Consider the following 22,871-nt stretch of genomic DNA (forward strand, 5'->3'; position numbering starts at 1 on the left):
AGAATCCCCTCCCAACACTGGCACTATTCTCTGACCTGCTTTCTTCAAAAGTACACTCGCATTCCTGAATACCTCTGGTGGACGCTGTGCCCTCTTGCCGACTGCCTTCACTTCAGGTTCATTCTATCATCCTATAGCTCTGCTCTGTCACTCACAAAACCATCCAACTTCAAATCCCTCCTCTCATCCCAGGCCTCTAACTTTTGCAGTCTCTTTGTTATCTTCAAATTCCACCTCTTCCCCGCTCCACTATCCTTCCCTCCTCCATATGTTCACCCCTCTGATGACATCTTTTCACTTCAGTCCCCACCTCTGTCTCCCCCTAGCAGTACTGCCAACCTTGTCCTTCTTCCCCCTGGTCCCCAGGACTGAAGTCCCATTCCCGTCAACATCTTCTGATCCCTGCCACCCTGAAGCATATGCACACCTGGTCAATTTATTTCTCTCTTCTGGCACCTTCCTTTCATCCTTCAACCTTCACCTTTATCTCCCACATTAAGAAACCATCTCTTGACCTCTCCTTCCACGTTACCTATCTTCCCATTTCTCCCCTTTGCCTCCAAGCTCCTGGAGTGGGTGGTGTTCAACAGTCTTTCATCCTTCCTCTCCTCTCATTACTTTATAAACCCTGTCCAAGCTATCTTTCTGTTTCTTCATTCTACAGAATCTGCCCGCACTATGGTTACGGATGACCTTCTCGTGGCCAAATCCAAAAGCCAGTTCTCTATTATTCATCTCCACGCAGCTTTTGATACTGTTGACCATCCCCTTCTCCTCCAAACCCTCCAGTCCATTGGGCTTCATGACTCAGCTCTTTAACGCTTAATTGTTTTTTTGGCCAACCACTTCTCTGTATCTACATCTTCCACCACCTACCCTCTGCTTCCTCTTCTCGTCGAGGTCCCCCAAGGTTCTGTCCTTGAGCTCCTTCTCTTTTCCCTCTATACGTCTTTCCTCAGTGAGACTAGCAGTTCTTTTGGCCTTCACTACCACTGCTAATGCCGATGATGGCCTAATTTACTTCTCTTCCCTGGACCTCTGTCCTTTGCCCTGTCACATTCAGTCAGCCATCACATCCACAACTTATAGTTTTTCCCCAGCCAAGAGCTCCCTCTACTCCCAACTGTCTTTTGACAACGTCACTCTCCTTCTTTCCACAAGGTCAGGCATCTCCCTTGACTCTACTCTTTACTACTTCCCCCACATACAGCCCCTTGCACAATCCTGCCGCTCCTACTTCAGCAATTTTTACAGAGTCAGGCCTTCTCACTTTGGATGCTACTAAAACTCCCATTCATACACCCATCATTTCCCATCTTGATTAGTGTAATAGGCTCCTCCATGGCCTCCTCTCTCAGCTACAAAGCCATCACCGCTCCTTCCTACGTTTCCAGCCTCCTCTCCTCACACCCTGCCTCTGCTCTCTTCCCAATCTCGCATTCAAGATTTCTCCCAGGCTACGCCTGACCTCAAAGACGATGGGGACAACATTGTTCAAACCATACAGGGGGTTAGCTGTGGCCCCACAATACTCTACAACTTATGGGTATGCCAGATCTGGCTACAGTTTGCCCAGGCATATAGTCAGTGTGTGCAAGATATGTAAAAACACAATGTCATGTCTCCATTGTTCCATTTTGTTCAATTCTTAATTGGATCCCGGTTTTACCATTAGGTGCACCCAGACCGAAGATGAGGAGACACTGTTCTCAATGAAATTCTGCATTAACGAGACCCTAACATCAGTCGGACAGTATTTTAGTCAGCTGATCAATCTGGCATTAATTCAGGAAGTCAAGGTAATCAAATAAACCATGTGATTCAGATATGTCAATGACCAGCATGTAAATACACGTCATGCAGCATGTCATGTTTTTTATATACTCCTATTTTGTATTGCTTGTATGCAGAGTTACATGTGGTTACACACTACAGAAACAGTTGCACAGGTGCAGGCATAGTTGAACATACAATTACATGCTTTCATACACATGCAGTTAAATGCTTACATATTCAATTACATAGTGCATAGTTGCAGGTACAGTAGCAGTGACACATTGTTACATACAGTAGGTGGAGTTGTAGCCACTGATACATACAGTAATCATACACCGTAACATAGTGACAGACACAGTAACATAGTCATAGATGCAGAAAAATAGTGACAGACGTAGAAACACAGGAGCAGGTGCAGTGACACAGGTGCAGGCGCAGTGACACAGGTGCAGGCGCAGTGACACAGGTGCAGGCGCAGTGACAGGTGCATTGACACAGGTGCAGGCGCAGTGACACAGGTGCATTGACACAGGTGCAGGCGCAGTGACAGGTGCAGTGACACAAGTGCAGGCGCAGTGACAGGTGCAGTGACACAAGTGCAGGCGCAGTGACAGGTGGGCCTGATTCAGAGATGGACACTAAATGCACAGATGCAGCTGCTATACAAACATATGTAAAAGCAGCAGGCGGCGGCTGTAGTTGAAAAACACCGACTGCAAGATTTTGTGATCATCTGCATGAGCATCGGTCATCTGAGTAACCCTCGGGTTACTCAGGACGACCGTTGTTTTTACGCTTCTGGGACCATTGAAGCTTCCTCCATGGACGCAGCCACTGGCCTCAGCTCGCGGCCAGAAAATAGGACCAATATGCCCCCATATTCTGTAATGTTGGCGGTCCCCTCCCCGTCCCCAAACAGCTGCTGCATGCCAATAATGCTGCAGCTTAGGGAGCACTGCGACCATGTACAGACATTCAGATCCTGCGCATGGTGAGATTGAGAAACATTGGAGATCTGCATAAACCATCAGGTTTGCAAACAACTCTGAAGTAGGCTCATAGTGACAGACAAAGTAACATAGTAACAGATGCAGTTATGTAGTTGCAGGCACAGTAACGTAGTGACAGATGCTGTTGCATACTAACAGACAAAGGGCCTGATTCAGAGCCGGACGCTCTGAATGAGCGCCCGCTCTGAATCAGGGCGTTTTTTGTTTTTTTTTGGTGCGTCCTCCTGGACGCTCGCATAGCTGTGGGTTACCACCCACAGCTTATGCGAGCGTCCATGATGATGGTCGCGATGGTCAAGACCATCGTGACCATCGGGCTTGCGACAAGACCCTGCGGTAGGGTCTCGGTGACCGCAAGCCCTGGAGTGATTTTGGCTCTATCAGAGCCAAAATCACTCCCACTGACATCACTAGTGATGTCAGTGGGGCTGTTCCCAGACGGTAGGCGTTCCCATGGGAACGCCTCCGTCTGGGCAGCCACGCCCCGGCATGCCCACCAAAGGGGGTGTGCTGTCACTCACCATCGACAGCACGCCCCCTTTGGTGCGAGACCCCGAGCGACGGCTTCCCCGTCGCTCGCCGGGTCTCGCGCATGCGCACGACGGAGCAGCCTCCGTCGTGCACATGCGCATTTGGGTACCATCGACCCGCTTGCGAGCATCCTGCGCTCGCGAGCGGGTCTGAATGAGACCCAAAGTAACATAGTAACAGACGGTTACATAGTTGCAGGCACAGTAACGTAGTGACAGATACTGTTGCATACTAACAGACAAAGTAACATAGTAAAGAAGCAGTTACATTGTCGCAGACACAGAAACGTAGTGACAGATACTGTTGCATACTAACAAAGTAACATAGTAACAGACGCAGATACATAGTTTCAGACACAGTAACGTAGTGACAGATGCTGTTGCATACTAACAGACAAAGTAACATAGTAACACACAGTTACATAGTTTCAGACACAGCAACATAGTGACAGATGCTGTTGCATACTAACAGACAAAGTAACATAGTAACAGACGCAGTTACATAGTTGCAGACACAGTAATGTAGTGACAGATACTGTTGCATACTAAAAAAGTAACATAGTAACACACAGTTACATAGTTGCAGACACAGTAACATAGTGACAGATGCTGTTGCATACTAACAGACAAAGTAACATAGTAACAGATGCAGTTACATAGTTGCAGACACAGTAACGTAGTGACAGATACTGTTGCATACTAACAAAGTAACATAGTAATACACAGTTACATAGTTGCAGACACAGTAACATAGTGACAGATGCTGTTGCATACTAACAGACAAAGTAACATAGTAACAGACGCAGTTACATAGTTGCAGACACAGTAACATAGTGACAGATACTGTTGCATACTAACAGACAAAGTAACATAGTAACAGACGCAGTTACATAGTTGCAGACACAGTAATGTAGTGACAGATACTGTTGCATACTAACAAAGTAACATAGTAACACACAGTTACATAGTTGCAGACACAGTAACATAGTGACAGATGCTGTTGCATACTAACAGACAAAGTAACATAGTAACAGATGCAGTTACATAGTTGCAGACACAGTAATGTAGTGACAGATACTGTTGCATACTAACAGACAAAGTAACATAGTAACAGACGCAGTTACATAGTTGCAGACACAGTAATGTAGTGACAGATACTGTTGCATACTAACAAAGTAACATAGTAACACACAGTTACATAGTTGCAGACACAGTAACATAGTGACAGATGCTGTTGCATACTAACAGACAAAGTAACATAGTAACAGACGCAGTTACATAGTTGCAGACACAGTAATGTAGTGACAGATACTGTTGCATACTAACAAAGTAACATAGTAACACAGTTACATAGTTGCAGACACAGTAACATAGTGACAGATGCTGTTGCATACTAACAGACAAAGAAACATAGTAACAGACGCAGATACATAGTTGCAGACACAGTAACATAGTGACAGATGCTGTTGCATACTAACAGACAAAGTAACATAGTAACAGACGCAGTTACATAGTTGCAGACACAGTAACATAGTGACAGATACTGTTGCATACTAACAGACAAAGTAACATAGTGACAGATACTGTTGCATACTAACAGATACAGGGCCTGATCCAGAGCCGGACGCTCTGAACGAGCGCCTGCTCTGAATCAGGGCGTTTTTGTTTTTTTTTGTGCGTCCTCCTGGACGCTCGCATAGCTGCGAGTTACCACCCACAGCTTATGCGAGCGTCCATGATGATGGTCGCGATGGTCAAGACCATTGCGACCATCGGGCTTGCGACGAGACCCTTGCGGTAGGGTCTCGTTGCCGCAAGCCCTGGAGTGATTTTGGCTCTATCAGAGCCCAAATCACTCCCACTGACATCACTAGTGATGTCAGTGGGGCCAGACCCAGACGGTAGGCGTTCCCATGGGAACGCCTCCTTCTGGGCAGCCATGCCCCCGGCACGCCCACCAAATGGGGCGTGCTGTCAATCACCATCGACAGCACGCCCTCTTTGGTGCGAGACCTGGAGCATGCGCACTTGGCACCATCAAGCCGCTTGCGAGTGTACAGTGCTCGCGAGCGGGTCTGAATGAGACCCACAGTTACATAGTTGCAGACACAGTAACGTAGTGACAGATACTGTTGCATACTAACAGACAAAGTAACATAGTAACAGGCGCAGTTACATATTGCAGACACAGTAACATAGTGACAGATGCTGTTGCATACTAACAGACAAAGTAACATAGTAACAGACACAGTTACATATTGCAGGCACAGTAATGTAGTGCCAGATACTGTTGCATACTAACAGATGCAGATACATAGTTGCAGACACAGTAACGTAGTGACAGATACTGTTGCTTACTAACAGACAAAGTAACATAGTAACAGACGCAGTTACTTAGTAACAGACGCAGCTACATAGTAACAGACACAGTAACGTAGTGACAGATACTGTTGCATACTAACAGACAAAGTAACATAGTAACAGACAAAGTAACATAGTAACAGACACAGTTACATAGTAACAGACACAGTAACGTAGTGACAGATACTGTTGCATACTAACAGACAAAGTAACATAGTAACAGACAAAGTAACATAGTAACAGACACAGTTACATAGTAACAGACACAGTAACGTAGTGACAGATGATGTTGCATACTAACAGACAAAGTAACATAGTAACAGATGCAGTTACATATTGCAGACACAGTAACGTAGTGACAGATACTGTTGCATACTAACAGACAAAGTAACATAGTAACAGACGCAGTTACATAGTAACAGACACAGTATCGTAGTGACAGATACTGTTGCATACTAACAGACCAAGGGGTCTGTTCATGAAGCAGTGAAAAGAGTGGAGAAGTGTGCCAGTGAAGAAGTTGCCCATGGCAACCAACAGCTCCTACCTATTATTTTGCACAATGTACTTGATAAATGAAACCTCAAAGCTGATTGGCTGCCATGGACAACTTCTCCACTCTTTTCACCGCTTCATGAATAAACCCCCAAGTAACATAGTAATAGACACAGTTACATAGTTGCAGACACGAGTGCAGTTAGAGCTGCAGCCGTGTGTAGCTATATCTGCATGAGCGTGTAATTGGCGCTGAAGGCATGTGTAGCAGGCGCATGTAGGTATATCTGCAGACACATGTAGGTAGAGGCGCATAAAGCTATATCTACAGGCATGTGTAGTAAAAGCTGCCAGCGCATGTAGTCAGCTGCAGACACGTGTAGTCGGAGCTGCAGGCACATGTAGCAGACGCATGACGCTATATCGGCAGGCGCGTGTAGTAAAAGCTGCAGACGCATGTAATTACCGCAGGCACATGTAGCAGACACTTGTAGCTATATCTGCAGGCACGTGTGGTTAGAGCTGCAAATGCATGTAGCAGGCACGTGTAGCTATATCTGCAGGCGTGTGTAGTTGGCGCTGCAGGCATGTGTAGTTGCAGCTGCAGGCGTGTGTAGTTGGAGGAGCTGCAGGCGTGTGTAGTTGGAGCTGCAGGCGCGTGTAGTTGGAGCTGCAGGCGCGTGTAGTTGGAGCTGCAGGCGCGTGTAGTTGGAGCTGCAGGCGTGTGTAGTTGGAGCTGCAGGCGTGTGTAGTTGGAGCTGCAGGCGTGTGGTGTTGGAGCTGCAGGCGTGTGTAGTTGGAGCTGCAGGCACATTTAGTTGGAGCTGCAGGCGTGTGGTGTTGGAGCTGCAGGCGTGTGGTGTTGGAGCTGCAGGCGTGTGGTGTTGGAGCTGCAGGCGTGTGGTGTTGGAGCTGCAGGCGTGTGGTGTTGGAGCTGCAGGCACGTGTAGTTGGAGCTGCAGGCATGTGTAGTTGGAGCTGCAGGCGTGTGTAGTTTGAGCTGCAGGCGTGTGTAGTTGGAGCTGCAGGCGTGTGTAGTTGGAGCTGCAGGCGTGTGGTGTTGGAGCTGCAGGCGTGTGGTGTTGGAGCTGCAGGCGTGTGGTGTTGGAGCTGCAGGCGTGTGGTGTTGGAGCTGCAGGCGTGTGTAGTTGGAGCTGCAGGCACAAGTAGTTGGAGCTGCAGGCATGTGGTGTTGGAGCTGCAGGCGTGTGGTGTTGGAGCTCCAGGCGTGTGGTGTTGGAGCTCCAGGCGTGTGGTGTTGGAGCTCCAGGCGTGTGGTGTTGAAGCTGCAGGCGTGTGGTGTTGGAGCTGCAGGCGTGTGTAGTTGGAGCTGCAGGCACGTGTGGTGGAGCTGCAGGCACGTGTAGTTGGAGCTGCAGGCACGTGTAGTTGGAGCTGCAGGCGTGTGGTGTTGGAGCTGCAGGCGTGTGTAGTTGGAGCTGCAGGCGTGTGTAGTTGGAGCTGCAGGCGTGTGGTGTTGGAGCTGCAGGCGTGTGTAGTTGGAGCTGCAAGGCGTGTGTAGTTTGAGCTGCAGGCACGTGTAGTTTGAGCTGCAGGCACGTGTAGTTGGAGCTGCAGGCGTTTGTAGTTGGAGCTGCAGGCGTTTGTAGTTGGAGCTGCAGGCGTGTGTAGTTGGAGCTGCAGGCACAAGTAGTTGGAGCTGCAGGCGTGTGGTGTTGGAGCTCCAGGCGTGTGGTGTTGGAGCTGCAGGCGTGTGGTGTTGGAGCTGCAGGCGTGTGGTGTTGGAGCTGCAGGCGTGTGTAGTTGGAGCTGCAGGCGTGTGTAGTTGGAGCTGCAGGCACGTGTAGTTTGAGCTGCAGGCACGTGTAGTTTGAGCTGCAGGCACGTGTAGTTGGAGCTGCAGGCGTGTGGTGTTGGAGCTGCAGGCGTGTGTAGTTGGAGCTGCAGGCGTGTGTAGTTGGAGCTGCAGGTGTGTGTAGTTGGAGCTGCAGGCGTGTGGTGTTGGAGCTGCAGGCACGTGTAGTTGGAGCTGCAGGCACGTGTAGTTTGAGCTGCAGGCACGTGTAGTTGGAGCTGCAGGCGTGTGGTGTTGGAGCTGCAGGCGTGTGTAGTTGGAGCTGCAGGCGTGTGGTGTTGGAGCTGCAGGCGTGTGTAGTTGGAGCTGCAGGCGTGTGGTGTTGGAGCTGCAGGCGTGTGGTGTTGGAGCTGCAGGCGTGTGGTGTTGGAGCTGCAGGCGTGTGTAGTTGGAGCTGCAGGCACGTGTAGTTTGAGCTGCATACTACAAATGTTTTAATAATTTTCAATTCATTTTAACAGTCTCAAATGTAGAGTATGTTTGTACCTAACTCACTCCTGGTTTAGCATTAGCAGATGCCATTTAAGATTTGTTTCCATAACGTTCTTGGTGCCTTTTATCTGGAAACATCTTATTTAGATAATTCTGTAATTGTATCACATTCAGCACAGATCCATTTAAGAAAATGAAAATGTGAAGAGAGAGAATAGTGAGCACTGACGGGTGATGGGCAGCTCTGCGTGTACATTGTGAGCTAATCGCTGCCAGGGCCTCTCATGCAACCAGCGTCTGGCGCACTGTTCAGTAATTCATGGGGAATGATGTCATCCCATGATGTAATGCTTTGCTGTGGTGCCACGCGTCTGCCTAAGGTTACACTGCTGCAGGAAAGGCCACCTCTTATTGTCATTATCCTCCTCCATTATTTCTCTCATCCTCCGCAGCCAAACGCTGCCCTAATATCCTACAAAAAGCTTTAATACATTATTTACCAGAGTGACAAGTCCTAAATAAATATACACTGACATGTCGTCCGGATTACTGTAAAACCTGGGGAGATGGTTAGAGCCTGGTGCTTGTTGCAGCTTGGTCATTGTGTTACCTTCTAGTACCGATTCTCTATGGGATGCAAGATGGTCTGTGTATATAGTCCCTGTCTGTGCAATCCCCAGCAGCCATATTGTCATTATTCCTCTGCACTGTATAATTAGTGGAGAAATCTGTCTCTGCCATAGTGGAGCTTACAATTTAATTTCTGTAATACATACATACCATACATACATACATACATACATACAGTACATACATACCATACATACATACATTACATACATACATGCACCAGGGTCAGTTTAATCAGATGCCACTTATCCTGACAGTATGTCTGTCACCTGATATTGTAGCACCCATAAGAAACTCGCCTTAATATGAAAATAGAAACTTCAGTACCTCCTCTTAGTTAAGTGTCAGACACTACAGGGTAAATCTCAGCGTCACAGATTAGTGTCACACTAATCACACAGGTGTTTCCTTTGGGGACGTTCTATTCTTCTGTATGTATATACAGTGTATGTGTGTATATATATATATATATATATATATATATACACACAGTCTGGTGCATAAATATTGGGACATTGACAGAATTTTCATATTTTGGCCTCTATTCACCACCACAATGGCTTTGAAATGAAACAAACAAGATGTGCTTTAACTGCAGACTTTCAGATTTAATTTGAGGGTAATTACATCCAAATCAGGTGAACGGTGTAGGAATTACAATGGTTTCTATATGTGCCTCCCTCTTTTTAAGGGGCCAAAAGTAATGGGACTATCAACTCAAAAGCTATTTCATGGACAGGTGTGGGCTATTCCCTCGTTATTTCATTATCAATTAAGGAGCTAAAAAGTCTGGAGTTGATTCTAGGTGTGACATTTGCATTTGGAATCAGTTGCTGTCGACTCTCAATATGAGATCCAAAGAGCTGTCACTATCAGTGAAGCAAGCCATCATTAGGCTGAAAAATCAAAACAAACCCATCAGAGAGATAGCAAAAACATTAGGTGTGGCCAAATCAACTGTTTGGAACATTCTTGAAAAGAAAGAACGCATCGGAGAGCTCAGCAACCCGGAAGACCACGGAAAACAACTGTGGTGGATGACAGAAGAATTATTTCCCTGGTGAAGAAAAACCCCTTCACAATAGTTGGCCAAATCAAGAACATTATGCAGGAGGTAGATGTATATGTGTCAAAGTCAACAATCAAGAGAAGACTTCACAAGAGTGAATATAGAGGGTTCACCACAAGATGTAAACCATTGGTGAGCCTCAAAAACAGGAAGACCAGATTAGAGTTTGCCAAACAACATCTAAAAAAGCCATTACAGTTCTGGAACAACATCCTATGGGCAGATGAGACAAAGATCAACTTGTACCAGAGTGATGGGAAGAGAAGAGTATGGAGAAGGAAAGTAACTGCTCATGATCCAAAACATACCACCTCATCAGTGAAGCATGGTGGTGGTAGTGTCATGGTGTGGGCATGTATGGCTGCCAATGGAACTGGTTCCCTTGTATTTATTGATGATGTGACTGCTGACAAAAGCAGCAGAATGAATTCTGAAGTGTTTCGGGCAATATTATATGCTCATATTCAGTCAAATGCTTCAGAACTCATTGGACAGTGCTTCACAGTGCAGATGGACAATGACCCGAAGCATACTGCAAAAGCAACCAAAGAGTTTTTTAAGGCTAAAAAGTGGAATGTTATGCAATGGCCAAGTCAATCCCCTGACCTGAATCCGATTGAGCATGCATTTCACTTGATGAAGACAAAACTGAAGGGAAAATGCCCCAAGAACAAGCAGGAACTGAAGACATTTGCAGTAGAGGCCTGGCAGATCATCACCAGGGATGAAACCCAGCGTCTGGTGATGTCTATGCGTTCCAGACTTCAGGCTGTAATTGCCTGCAAAGGATTTGCAACAAAGTATTAAAAAGTGAAAGTTAGATTTAGGTTTGTTTAGTTTGTCCCATTACTTTTGGCCCCTTAAAAAGTGGGAGGCACATATAGAAATGGTTGTAATTCCTACACCATTCACCTGATTTGGATGTAATTACCCTCAAATTAAATCTGAAAGTCTGCAGTTACAGCATATCTTGTTTGTTTCATTACAAAGCCATTGTGGTGGTGAATAGAGGCCAAAATATGAAAATTCTGTCAATGTCCCAATATTTATGCACCTGACTATGTATGTGTATATATATATATATTTCTACTTCAGGGTCCATAGGGTATCCACAGGATACCTTGGGGTATAGGTGTGACGTCAGTCGCAGGGCACCAAAGAGTTAAGCTTTCAGCCTCCCAGGATGCACTAGGTCCCCCTCCTATACCCCGCCCCCGGGCCAAGGCACCTCAGTTTAGTTTGGTGCCCGGCCGGAGTCGGGTGCACCTGTTGGAGTGGGGGCTAGAAGAGCCCCTGAAGCTTTTTCTTCATGCAGCTGTGGCTGCACATCTGGATGAACAGCATGGACAGTCAGTCCTGACGTCCATGCTGTCTTCCCTACACCCCGCCAGTACCAGAACGCCGGTACTGATCCGGGGATGCTGGTGGGCGTCTGGGGTCACAGCTAGCGGTGACCCCAGATGCTCCGGACCATGGCCGGATTCAAGGGGGACAGAGGTAAGCAGCGGGGTCCCGCGGTGGGTCCCCGCTGATCACATGGTTCTAAGTCCCCAGGCAGGGGGCTCCCTGGGGACTGGCTGCAGCGTGGAGCCAGGCGACCAACCTGCGCTTCCACTACCCCCTGGGACAGCGGACCGCAGCAGAGCGGTAGCGCTGCGGCGTCCCAGGGGTTAAATGCATGCCAGGGGAGCGCGCCTCCCCTGTCTCACAGCCGGCGCCTCCCCCGCTGCACACAGCCCTCTCTGCACTGTGCTGACTGGTCCTGTGTCAGCGCTCCTCCCCCAGGCCAGCTTCTCTCTGCTCCTCGGCGGCCATCTTCTCTGCAACGCATGGTGAACGCTGCTAGAAGCCTGGAAGGAAGCATCGTGGTCTGGGTCCCCCCGCATACCTCTCCTCCGCTGTGGCTCAGGTCTGTGTATGCAGCGCTGTGTCCTACCAGGCCCTGTGTCTGTGTAGTTGAGTGATCAGCGCTGTTAGTGCAGGAATTGTTATTTCTCTGCATTGTATGTGACTGTGCTAGCGCTGCTGCCTGTAACTTTATCTTCTCAAAACTGTCAGCTTTATTACTGTCCCTGTTCTTTCTGCTAAAGCCCTTGCAGTGCGGTGCTGTAGGGTGGTCTCTCGCCTATTTAATACTTAATTGGTGAGAGAGGTCACATACGTGGTGCCATCATGTCTGAAAGTGATTTTCCCCTCCGGCTACAGTGTACCACGTGCAAAGTACCGTTAGCGGAGGGGGAGGGTAGCGCGGAGGGCCTTTGCCGGCAGTGTTTGTCCATGGCGTGGCCTATTACGGTTACAGCACCGGTACAGGAGCCGCCCTGGGCTTGTTTCGCTCAGGCGTTAACAGCTTTAGTGGGCCAGTTAGCTCCGCAGCCCGCGTTTACTCCGATGGGTTTGTCCCAGCAGTCTGTGGTGTCGTCACCCATGCAGGGGTTCCCACGACAATTGGTGGTACCCCACAGTCTCCCTATTTCCCCGCTCCCGGGTTCTCAGGAGCCAGCGTGGGTTAACTCCCTGACGAGTTCTGTACAGCACTTGTCGGATGTGTTGCAAGGGGAGTCTGTGATGCGGCCTCATAAAAGGCCGGTGGCGTCTCTGTCTGCTCCTTATGAGGATGACGAAGGGACGTCTGATGATGGGGAGATTCTGGATCCTTACGATCAGGAACCTCTCCATACTAAGGACGCTGATGCTAAGTCCAAAGTATATATTCCTGGACTTATTCGGGCGGTCCGCACAGCCTTGGTGATTGAGGACGAAGTTCCCCCAGCGGCTAAATCTAAGTATGCCTTTTTCAAAGATGTGAAGGGCGATGCCACAGTCTTTCCTCTTTCGGGTCAGTTGGTGGACCATTTAGAGGAGGCGTGGAAACAACCTGGCAAAAGATACCAGCCGCAGAGACGCCTGGCGGTGGCTTATCCGTTCGCGGATAATTATTTTGCTAAGTGGGAATCCCCTCCACAGGTGGATTCTCACGTGACCCGTCTTGTCCGTAGTGCCACATTGCCGATGCCATCCATGTCCTCCCTTAAGGATGCTACGGACCGCAAGGTAGAAATCTGCCTGAAGTCCGCTTATTCCCTTGCAGGGGGGGCAGCACCGCCGGCTATGGCCATTTGCTGGGTTGCCAGAGCGATGGAGCGCTGGGCGGATTCATTAGAGGCTTCTTTTGAATCCGACTGTCCGGCCGAACAGGCGGAGTTGATTGGCAATCTCCGTGATTCGGCCACCTACATCAACGAGGCGGCTCTAGACATTAGTACTCTGGTGTCTAGAATTTCTTCAGCAGCGGTAGCTGCTCGTCGCACCTTGTGGCTGCGATCCTGGAAGGCGGACGCAGATTCCAAGAAAGGTCTGGAAGCGTTGCCGTTTACCGGAGAAGTTCTCTTCGGTCCGGATCTGGATAAGATTGTGGCCACGCTGGCGGCAGCCAAATCTGCTTGTCTCCCGTCGGCCGCTGCTCCTTCTGGTTCTGGACCATCGTCCTTTCGGTCATCTAGGGCCCAGGGCAGGCCCAAACCACAGTCGTTTCCTCGACAGGCTGGCCCTAAGAAATCGGTCAAGCCCCGGAGGCAGGCATGGAGTACCAGACGTCCGGCCCCCAAGCCAGATGACAAGCCTGCGGCCTGACGGTCCGGGCCTCCCTTTGGGGGATCCCAGGGTGGGAGGCCGCCTGCTACAGTTCGCCCAGTGTTGGTCGACCACTACGACAGACACTTGGGTTCTGGAGGTGGTTTCCCACGGATACGCCCTCTCCTTCCGGCACAGACCCCCGGCTCGATTCTTCACCACGGGTCTACCATCAGACCGGAACAAGGCTACGGAGCTGCGTAAGGTATTGCACACTATGCTCCAGGCTGGAGTTATAGTGCCTGTTCCATTCTCCCAGAGGGGCCAGGGTTTCTATTCAAATCTATTTTTGGTACAGAAACCCAATGGGTCGTATCGTCCGATTCTCAACCTCAAAGCACTCAACAAGTCTTTGCGGGTCCCGAAGTTTCGGATGGAGACCCTAAGGTCCATCATTCTGGTGCTGGAACCTGGGGACTACATGGTGTCATTGGACATACATGACGCTTACCTGCATGTCCCTATTCTTTTGCGCCATCAACAGTTCCTCCGGTTTGCAATCCGCAGCGACCACTTCCAGTTTCGGGCGTTACCTTTTGGCCTGGCGACAGCACCACGTGTTTTCACCAAGGTGATGGCGGTCATGGCGGCTTCTCTGCGGCTGCAGGGAGTCCGCATGTTGCCGTACTTGGACGACCTGTTATTGGTGGCAGGATCTCCAGAGCTCCTGTTACACCACTTGTACCTGACCATTGCGCTGCTGCAACGGCACGGCTGGCTAATCAACTGGCAGAAGTCCACTCTAATCCCGTCTCGGAGGATTCTGCATCTTGGAGCCTTATTGGACTCGGGACAGCAAAGGATCTTCGTGACGGAGGACAAGATCTCTGCTTTACAGTCAAGGGTGCGCAGTTGTCTGCACAGCCGCCGGGTGTCCTTACACTCGGCGATGAGGTTACTGGGCTCCATGGTGTCGGTGTTCGACATGGTGGAATACGCCCAGTTTCACTCCAGACCTCGGCAGCACCTGATCTTGTCCAAATGGAACGGGCTGCCTCAGTCTCTGAAGTCCCAGACGATTGTGCTCACCCCGGAGGTTCGCCTGTCCCTTGAGTGGTGGTTAAAGACGACCCACCTCAACAAGGGACGTCCGTTCTGGGTTCCAAATTGGGTCCTGTTGACAACGGACACCAGTCTTCGGGGCTGGGGAGCAGTTTCGGGTCCACACTTCTTCCAGGGCAGGTGGACGCCGACAGAAGCGGAGCTTCCAATAAATATCTTGGAACTCCGTGCGGTCTTCAATGCTCTCCAGCAGGCACAGCGGTTTCTCCAGGGTCACCCGTTGCAGGTCCAGTCGGACAACGCTACCACCGTGGCCTACATAAACAGGCAAGGAGGAACTCGCAGTCGTGCGGCTCTCGTAGAGGTCTCTCGGATCCTGGTTTGGGCGGAGCGCAATCTTCCGGCCATATCAGCGGTCTTCATCCCGGGAGTGCTAAATTGGGAGGGGGACTTTCTAAGTCGCCAGGACGTTCATCCGGGGGAATGGTCCCTGCACCCGGACGTATTTCAACTACTGGTGGACAGGTGGGGTCTTCCAGAAATCGACCTCATGGCGTCCCGGCACAACAACAAGTTGCCGGTGTACGGGTCTCGCACAAGAGACGAAGGGGCGTCTCTGGTGGATGCTCTGTCCGTCCGGTGGACGTTCCGGTTCGCATACCTGTTCCCTCCGGTCTCCCTTCTTCCACGGGTAATCCGGAAATTCAAACAGGAAGGAGGGACGCTCCTGTTGATAGCTCCCGCGTGGCCCAGACGGCACTGGTTCTCAGACCTTCAGGGTCTGTCCGGGGACAGTCCTCTGCGGTTGCCGCTACGACCGGACCTTCTGTCTCAGGGTCCTTGCCTTCACCCGGACCTGACTCGGCTGTCTTTGACGGCGTGGCTGTTGAGACGGCCATGCTGAGGTCCCGGGGGTTTTCCAGCTCTGTGGTGCGTACCATGTTACGAGCTCGGAAACCGTCTTCCGCGAGGATATACCATCGCGTGTGGCATACGTTCTTCCAGTGGTGTCGACCGAGAGGTTATGCACCGCTGGAGTTTCGTCTGTCTCGGATTCTCGCCTTCCTGCAAGCGGGACTAGATCATGGGCTTCGCCTTGCTTCTTTGAAGGTACAGGTTTCGGCCCTATCTGTCTGGTTTCACCGTAGGATTGCTACAATCCCGGATGTGCGCACATTTATGCAAGGTGTTCTCCGTATTCAGCCGCCCTTTGTTCCACCTGTGGCGCCTTGGGATTTGGCTGTGGTCCTGAGGGCTCTCCAAGGACCGCCGTTTGAACCACTGGGCTCAGTGGATATTAAATGGCTAACAGCTAAGACTGTTTTCCTTCTGGCCATTGCTTCGGCCAGACGTGTTTCTGAGTTAGGGGCTCTTTCTTGTAGACCCCCTTTCTTGGTTTTTCACGGGAACAGGGCAGTGCTCCGCACTCGGCCCGAGTTTCTTCCCAAAGTTGTTTCCCAGTTTCATGTTAACGAGGAAATAGTTGTTCCGGCCTTTAACTCACCGGGTCTTTCCGTGGGTGAGGCCTCTTTGGATGTTGTGCGGGCCTTAAGGACTTATGTTGACCGCACTTCTTCGTTTAGGAAGTCGGACGCTTTGTTTGTCCTCTATGGCTTCCGTAAAAAGGGTTGGCCTGCTTCAAAGCAAACTTTGGCAGCCTGGATCCGTATGGCTATTTCTGCAACTTATCTTCATGAAGGCCTACCGGTCCCTCCTTCTCTGAAGGCTCATTCCACTAGGTCTGTGGGTCCTTCATGGGCAGCTCGACGTGGTGCCTCGGCAGTTCAGATCTGCAAGGCTGCTACGTGGTCTTCTGTCCATACCTTCGTGAGGTATTACAGGTTTGACACCTTCGCCTCTCAGGATGCTTCCTTCGGGCGGCGGATTCTCCTTTCTGCACAGGAGCGTCCCCACCCTTAAAGGATACTGCTTTGGGACATCCCCAAGGTATCCTGTGGATACCCTATGGACCCTGAAGTAGAAAATATGAGATATGGTAAGAACTTACCCTTGTTATCTCTATTTCTACGAAGTCCATAGGGTTCCACAGGACTCCCGCCCTGTCGCACCTGTGCTGCAGATGGGCTTTGCTCTGGTCACCGGTTTTCCGTCTCCCTCTGGTGAGAATGTGATTCTTGTATGTGTCCAGATCTTTGTTCTCTCTCTTCCTTCTCCTCCTCCGGCCTATGGCTTGGTAACTAACTGAGGTGCCTTGGCCCGGGGGCGGGGTATAGGAGGGGGACCTAGTGCATCCTGGGAGGCTGAAAGCTTAACTCTTTGGTGCCCTGCGACTGACGTCACACCTATACCCCAAGGTATCCTGTGGAACCCTATGGACTTCGTAGAAATAGAGATAACAAGGGTAAGTTCTTACCATATCTCATATTATATATATATATATATATATATACACACACACACACAACCAAGCCCCAACACTCCACAGGTACCTTGCTCTGGTGCACTCCTAGAGGGTCGGCACCCTCAATAGATAGATATATATATATATAGATATATATATATCTATATATATATGTGTGTGTGTGTGTGTATATATATATATATATATATATATATTTATTTATTTGACAGTTATTTTGTATTGTATTATAGAATATGATGTTAATTCACCTCCATCTGAGGGGCAGTTACTGTAGCCGCCACTTCTATAGAATTGCGGTGAATATATAAATCATCCAGTGACATTGCGTCATCCCTGAAATATGAATTTTCCATCCATCATTGATACTGGTTTTGTTCACTAATTGATACTTATTGGTAAACCATTTTTAATTGTACACTTTTTACTGTTTTACATATAATTATATAAATGTCTCATTATGTGATAACTCACACTTGCTTTTCTCTTTTTAATTGGGGGCACAGAAGGACATATCTTTATTATATTATTAAGGGATTCACGCTCCTGACGATGCTGCTATAGATATAGTTACTATTCCCATCTCTAATTTTTACAGCTGTACAACAGGGAACATATGCCACCAAAGCTGTACAGCAGGGATATTTAGCTGCTGTGGAACTACACATCCCAGCATGTCCAGCCACCATTTTAGAAACCCCTATAGCAAGGCAGTGTCAGCGCATGCTGGAGTGTGTAGTTCCACAGAAGCTCATGGGCTGCATGTTGAATAGCCCTGCTGTCAATGATGAGAGAAAAGCAAATATTGGGTACAATACAAGAATATGACATAAGAGAAACGGAATGGCAGTCCTGGACCATGAAATAGATCTTACATAGATGTCATTTCTAATTCAAAATAAATAGCGCGAACTAGTGCGAGCGATTGGGAAGCGATCGCTCGCTGCTCATAGATTGCACGGCAGAATGAGTGACAGGAGAAGCCGTTTGTGGGTGGTGACAGGGGCTGGCGCTAGAAACGCGGGAATGGAGGTGCAAACGCAGGCGCGCCTGAGCGACCTAACGCCGTTTCAGAGGCGTGCATAATTAAGTGGCAGCATCATAGTACACGTCACATGGCTGTATTTTACACTGAACCACTTAGAGGGTTCTTGCGGTATGGTATGGTCAACCACAAGCGCTGTGTATGCATCCGATGGTCCTCGATGTTACAGGTGGTTGCATACACTTCCTGGAGATGACGTGCGCAAGTGGGCGTCTTACGACAGACTGTTGGGCGTCTGCATACACAAAACGATCGCACACCAAGACATAGTGGGCGTGCTAATGCCTTGCCTTGAATTTGTGAACGCATCTAGCAAGTGTTTCTGAATCGAGCCCTAAGGGCCTGATTCAGAGCTGCTCGTAAGCGGCCGCTCGTTCGCTCCGAGCGATGTTTGCCCAACTGCGCATGCGTACGGATCGTTATACGCATGCGCGAACCAGTCAGTGCGGTCAAAATTCATGTGCTCGCAAAATAGCGAATGCCTGATAATTTGAGTGACAGGAGGAGGCGTATGTGGGTGGTAACGGGGGAAGGTGTTTGAAAACGGGGAGTGGAGATCCGAACGCAGGCGTGCTTAAAGGTCAAAACGGGCGTTTTATGGGTGTGCATAATTAATACAGCAGCGTCATTGACCACGTCACTGGGTTATTTTATAGCCAGAACTGCTCGCAAAATTGTGGTAGCAAAAACCAACCACAAGAATATCGAGCAGTTCATACCCTGGTCGATGTACTCGATTAATCTAATAAATAGCGGACATGACGTAGGATGCGAGCGGCCAGGGGGCGTATTTTTACAAAAAACGACCGCAAGTTTTGTTCGCTCAATCAGACATAGAGGCGTGAACAGACCGCAAAGAGGGAACGGTTCATTTGAATAGCCACCCCTTTTTTTGGAACGAACGACCGCAAATAGCGACCGGCTCTGAATCAGGCCCTAAGTCTGCTCCTGTGGGGATTTTACAGATCATACATATACTAATATTTTTTTAAAACAAAAATTCTAATAATTATCAAGATTGCAGCTGCTGTACAGCTGTGCCTAACTGTACAGGTCAGTGGTTGCAGACAGAATGGCTGATGTGGTGTGAGTTCTCTCCAAGTTTGTATAGTGTATCTTGCTCAGACAGCAAACACGTGCATAAGACCTGCACACGTCTGACACTTAGGGGTCGATCCTATTAGGAGCGAATTGCGAGTAGCAGGTTTGTTTCATGAAACTCGCAGACTTCGCGTCGAAGCGCGCTCCCGAGAATTCTCTAATCCAATTAAAAATGGCTATTCGCACTACTCGCAGTGGAGGGCAAATTGACTGCCAAATGAGATTTGCGAGAAATGCATGAAAATGTGGGGAGACCATCCTGGGCTCCTCAAAATGGATAATTTCGTTAGCAGGACTGTATAGACGGCCGTTTGTGGGCATTAGGAAGTTACAGCAGTTTTTTTTTTAAATGGTGTCAAATGGCTGATTTTTTTTTTAAATGCAAGAAAATTATCAAAAACAACCTTTTTTTTGTTTAATCTCAAACTAATTAAACAAAAAATGCAAAAAAGGAGGAAAAAAGGTGATTTGGGGGCACTTTGAGGGCACCTTGAAAAATGGATTATTATTTATCAATAAAAACAATTTTCAACTAAAAAATTATTGTAATTACATTTTGGGTGCCTAAACTAACGAAAAAGTTTATTTTGGGGTAATTTGAGTAAATTTTTTTTTTACCCCTAAAAATTACATTTAATTATTGGACTAATTAAGCTAATTGGAAACTTTTAAATGCCTAATTATTCATTAGGGGGGCATCGAAGGGGTTCATCACAGTGTCCCGAAATTTTTAACTTTAAAATACAGATTTTCCTTTCCCTCTCTCATCCTCAGGGAGGTGCGAATGGAAAGTTGCGAATTCAGTCTGATTTAGTGCGAGTTGTCCCTAATTGGATTGCAAAATGAATTCGCTATGCAAATTTGAGGTGAAAACAGCAACTCGCACCTCGCAATTCGCACCTAATTGGATTGACACCCTTAGACCCACCTGTGCCTGAAGCACCGTGAACCGGGATGGAAGGAATTTAATGTAGACTGAGTACATTAAGGGCATATTTACTCAGAAGGGGCTTATGCAGACCTGCATATATACAGTATATACTGTATACGCCTGCTGAGTAATCTTTGCCCATTTTGTTACCAAGTCTGTACCAGGCCCCATTTCATCTCGCTGCATCTGTGGTTTGTAAAAGAACACAGACGTCCCATCACTATAGCTTCATTAGTAAGCCTCCAATGAAAGCCTTTTGAAAGGAATATAGGACCTGATTCAGACCCGGTTGCAAGCGCTGAGCGCTCGCAACCGGGTCGATAGTGGCCCAGAGCACATGCGCACGACGGAGCCGGCTGTCGATGTTGAGTGACAGCACGCCCCCTTTGGTGGGCGGTCTGGGGGAGTGGCTGCCCAAACGGAGGCGTTCCCATGTGAACGCCTCCGTTTGGGGCCAGCCCCACTGACATCACGAGGGATGTCAGTGGGAGAGATTCCGGCTCTGTTAGAGCTGAAATCTCTCTGGGGCTTGCTGCAACAAGACCCTACCACAAGGGTCTCGCCGCAAGCCCGATGGTTGCAATGGTCTTGACCATCGCGACCATCTTCCTGGCCGCTCGCTATAGCTGTGGGTGGTCACCCACAGCTATGCGAGCGGCCAGGAGGCCGTTCTAAAAAAAAAATAGCCCGGCGCTGATTCAGAGCGAGCGCTCTGTCATTGCGTCCGGCTCTGAATCAGGGCCAAAATTCATTGGTTACAGTCCAATCTTTACACGTTTTTAAATATAAGTATCCCGATTTGCACATCACACCGGCTTTATGTAACCCGTCTGCAATAAACGCACATTTATCCATAGGAATGCTGGTTTATTCACGATTTTGCTGCTAATTCAAGGTACACAGTACTCGGGGAGAGATCCAGCTTGTTCATGGAGGTCAGAGGAGGTCTGACTGTCTGTGATTCTCCTCCTCGCAGATTGATCTGACCGTGGCTTATTAATTACTTACAGAGTTTGACAAATGAATCAGATTTGACTGCTTAAATGACGGAAGACAGCATTGTCCTGCGGTGACAGATCTGTGTAATTCTGCAGCCTGGTGTAATGTATAAATCGTTATTTACCCCTCAGGGTCTGATGGAGGAGTTGGACACTTGTGATAATATATACAGAATGGAGACTGCCATACATAGCCTGTACAGCCTAACTCAAGAAGGGGCCCGACTCTGCAACCTGGTGGCTCAGGTGAGACATTTTACTGTTCAAGCAAATGATAAGTCAGTCAATCATTAAATCTTTCAACAATCAATCAATCCTGTTTTTTTTTCCAAACCAACCAATAGACCAGCTGATATATCAATGAAGTGTCTTAAAGCTGAACAAGCATTGCCAGTGCTGACTTGACCTCAGCCTTAGCTTTTAACCTTACTGTGCTTACATACGTTAGAGCAGCACCATGTTCAAGCAATCCAATTGTTACATTTGTAAGAAATAGGGCCTGATTCAGACCCGCTCGCTAGGAAGTGTTCGCATGCAGACTGCCGATGTTTGCATTGTACGCATCACAGTGCGCGTGTGCAAACCAGTCCGACCGATCGGGAAGCAGTCGCTCGCTGCGCATAGACTGCCCAGCTGAGTGAGTGACGGGAGAAGCCGTTTGTGGGTGGTGACAGGAGTTGGTCTTTGAAAACGGGGGAGTGGAGGTGCGAACGCAGACGTGCCCAAGCGTCTCAACGCCGTTTCAGAAGCATGCATAATTAAGACGCAGTGTCATAGGCTGAATTTTACACTGAAGTGCTCGCAGTGCTTTCGGTAGGGTATGGTCAACCACAAGCACCGCGGGCGCTTCCGATGGCACCCGATGGTACCATACACTTCCTGGATATGACGTTTATAAGTGGGCGTCTTAAGACAGGCTGGTGGGAGTCTACATACACAGAGCGATCGCACGCCAAGACATAGTGGGCGTGCCTATACCTTGCCGTGCGGTCGCCTGCCTTGCTGTTAGTTAGCTGAATTTACATAAGCATCTAGCGAGGGGGTCTGAATCGAGCCCTTAGACCAAAACTGTTGTCGGCCTTGCCTCTATTAATCTCTTTACTCTGATCTGTAACTTAATGGTATACTGCATTATTTATTTTGCTTATGTCCTGTGAATGGGACAGCATGCTGGAAGATGATCTGAAAAATAACCTGTTTTAGAAGTCCTTTTACTGCACAAAATGAGGGTTCTCCTGTCATTGATGGATGCCTTAAAGTTACTGTTCACAAAAGCGAAAAAATTGCGTCTCCATTTCAGATTGGGCCATTAGTGTCTGCCCCAGGCCCAGACAGGTGATGCTCACAGCCAAGTCCTCATCAGCGAGGTAGATCCCCCTGCTGTCAGGACTCCCGGCCACATCATGATAAATGTTGCGATGCGGTTGGGTGGTCTTACTCCTTTGATAAATACAGTTGCAGGCAAAGTAGGATTTGTGCAGAATAAGTCGTGTCCCTTAGGTGAGACATCAGACAGGACTGGTTCAGAGCCCAGGGAGATGTGATCAGTCAGGGGATCTAGTGCAGCCAGCTTGTCAGAGATGGGAATGACTACCAGGGAAGCCCATTGTATTGTGCTGACCAATCAGAGGTGTTCTCTGATTGGATGGCATGACATGTGGT

The 22,871-nt window shown here is 48.7% G+C and overlaps 1 protein-coding gene across 1 annotated transcript in view; it reads left to right on the top strand.

Moving 5' to 3' along the window:
• INSC (INSC spindle orientation adaptor protein) overlaps positions 1–22,871 on the top strand; it is a 299,236-nt gene that overhangs the window by 157,099 nt on the left and 119,266 nt on the right. The window contains exons 5-6 of the mRNA XM_088450306.1: positions 1,676–1,799; positions 21,342–21,455. Of these exons, the coding sequence (XP_088306432.1) occupies positions 1,676–1,799; positions 21,342–21,455 (238 nt within the window). The remainder of the gene's footprint in view (positions 1–1,675; positions 1,800–21,341; positions 21,456–22,871) is intronic.

The sequence above is a fragment of the Taudactylus pleione genome, unplaced genomic scaffold (assembly GCF_031769625.1).
Source record: "Taudactylus pleione unplaced genomic scaffold, aTauple2 ptg000515l, whole genome shotgun sequence".
In the NCBI taxonomy this organism is placed as follows: domain Eukaryota; kingdom Metazoa; phylum Chordata; class Amphibia; order Anura; family Myobatrachidae; genus Taudactylus; species Taudactylus pleione.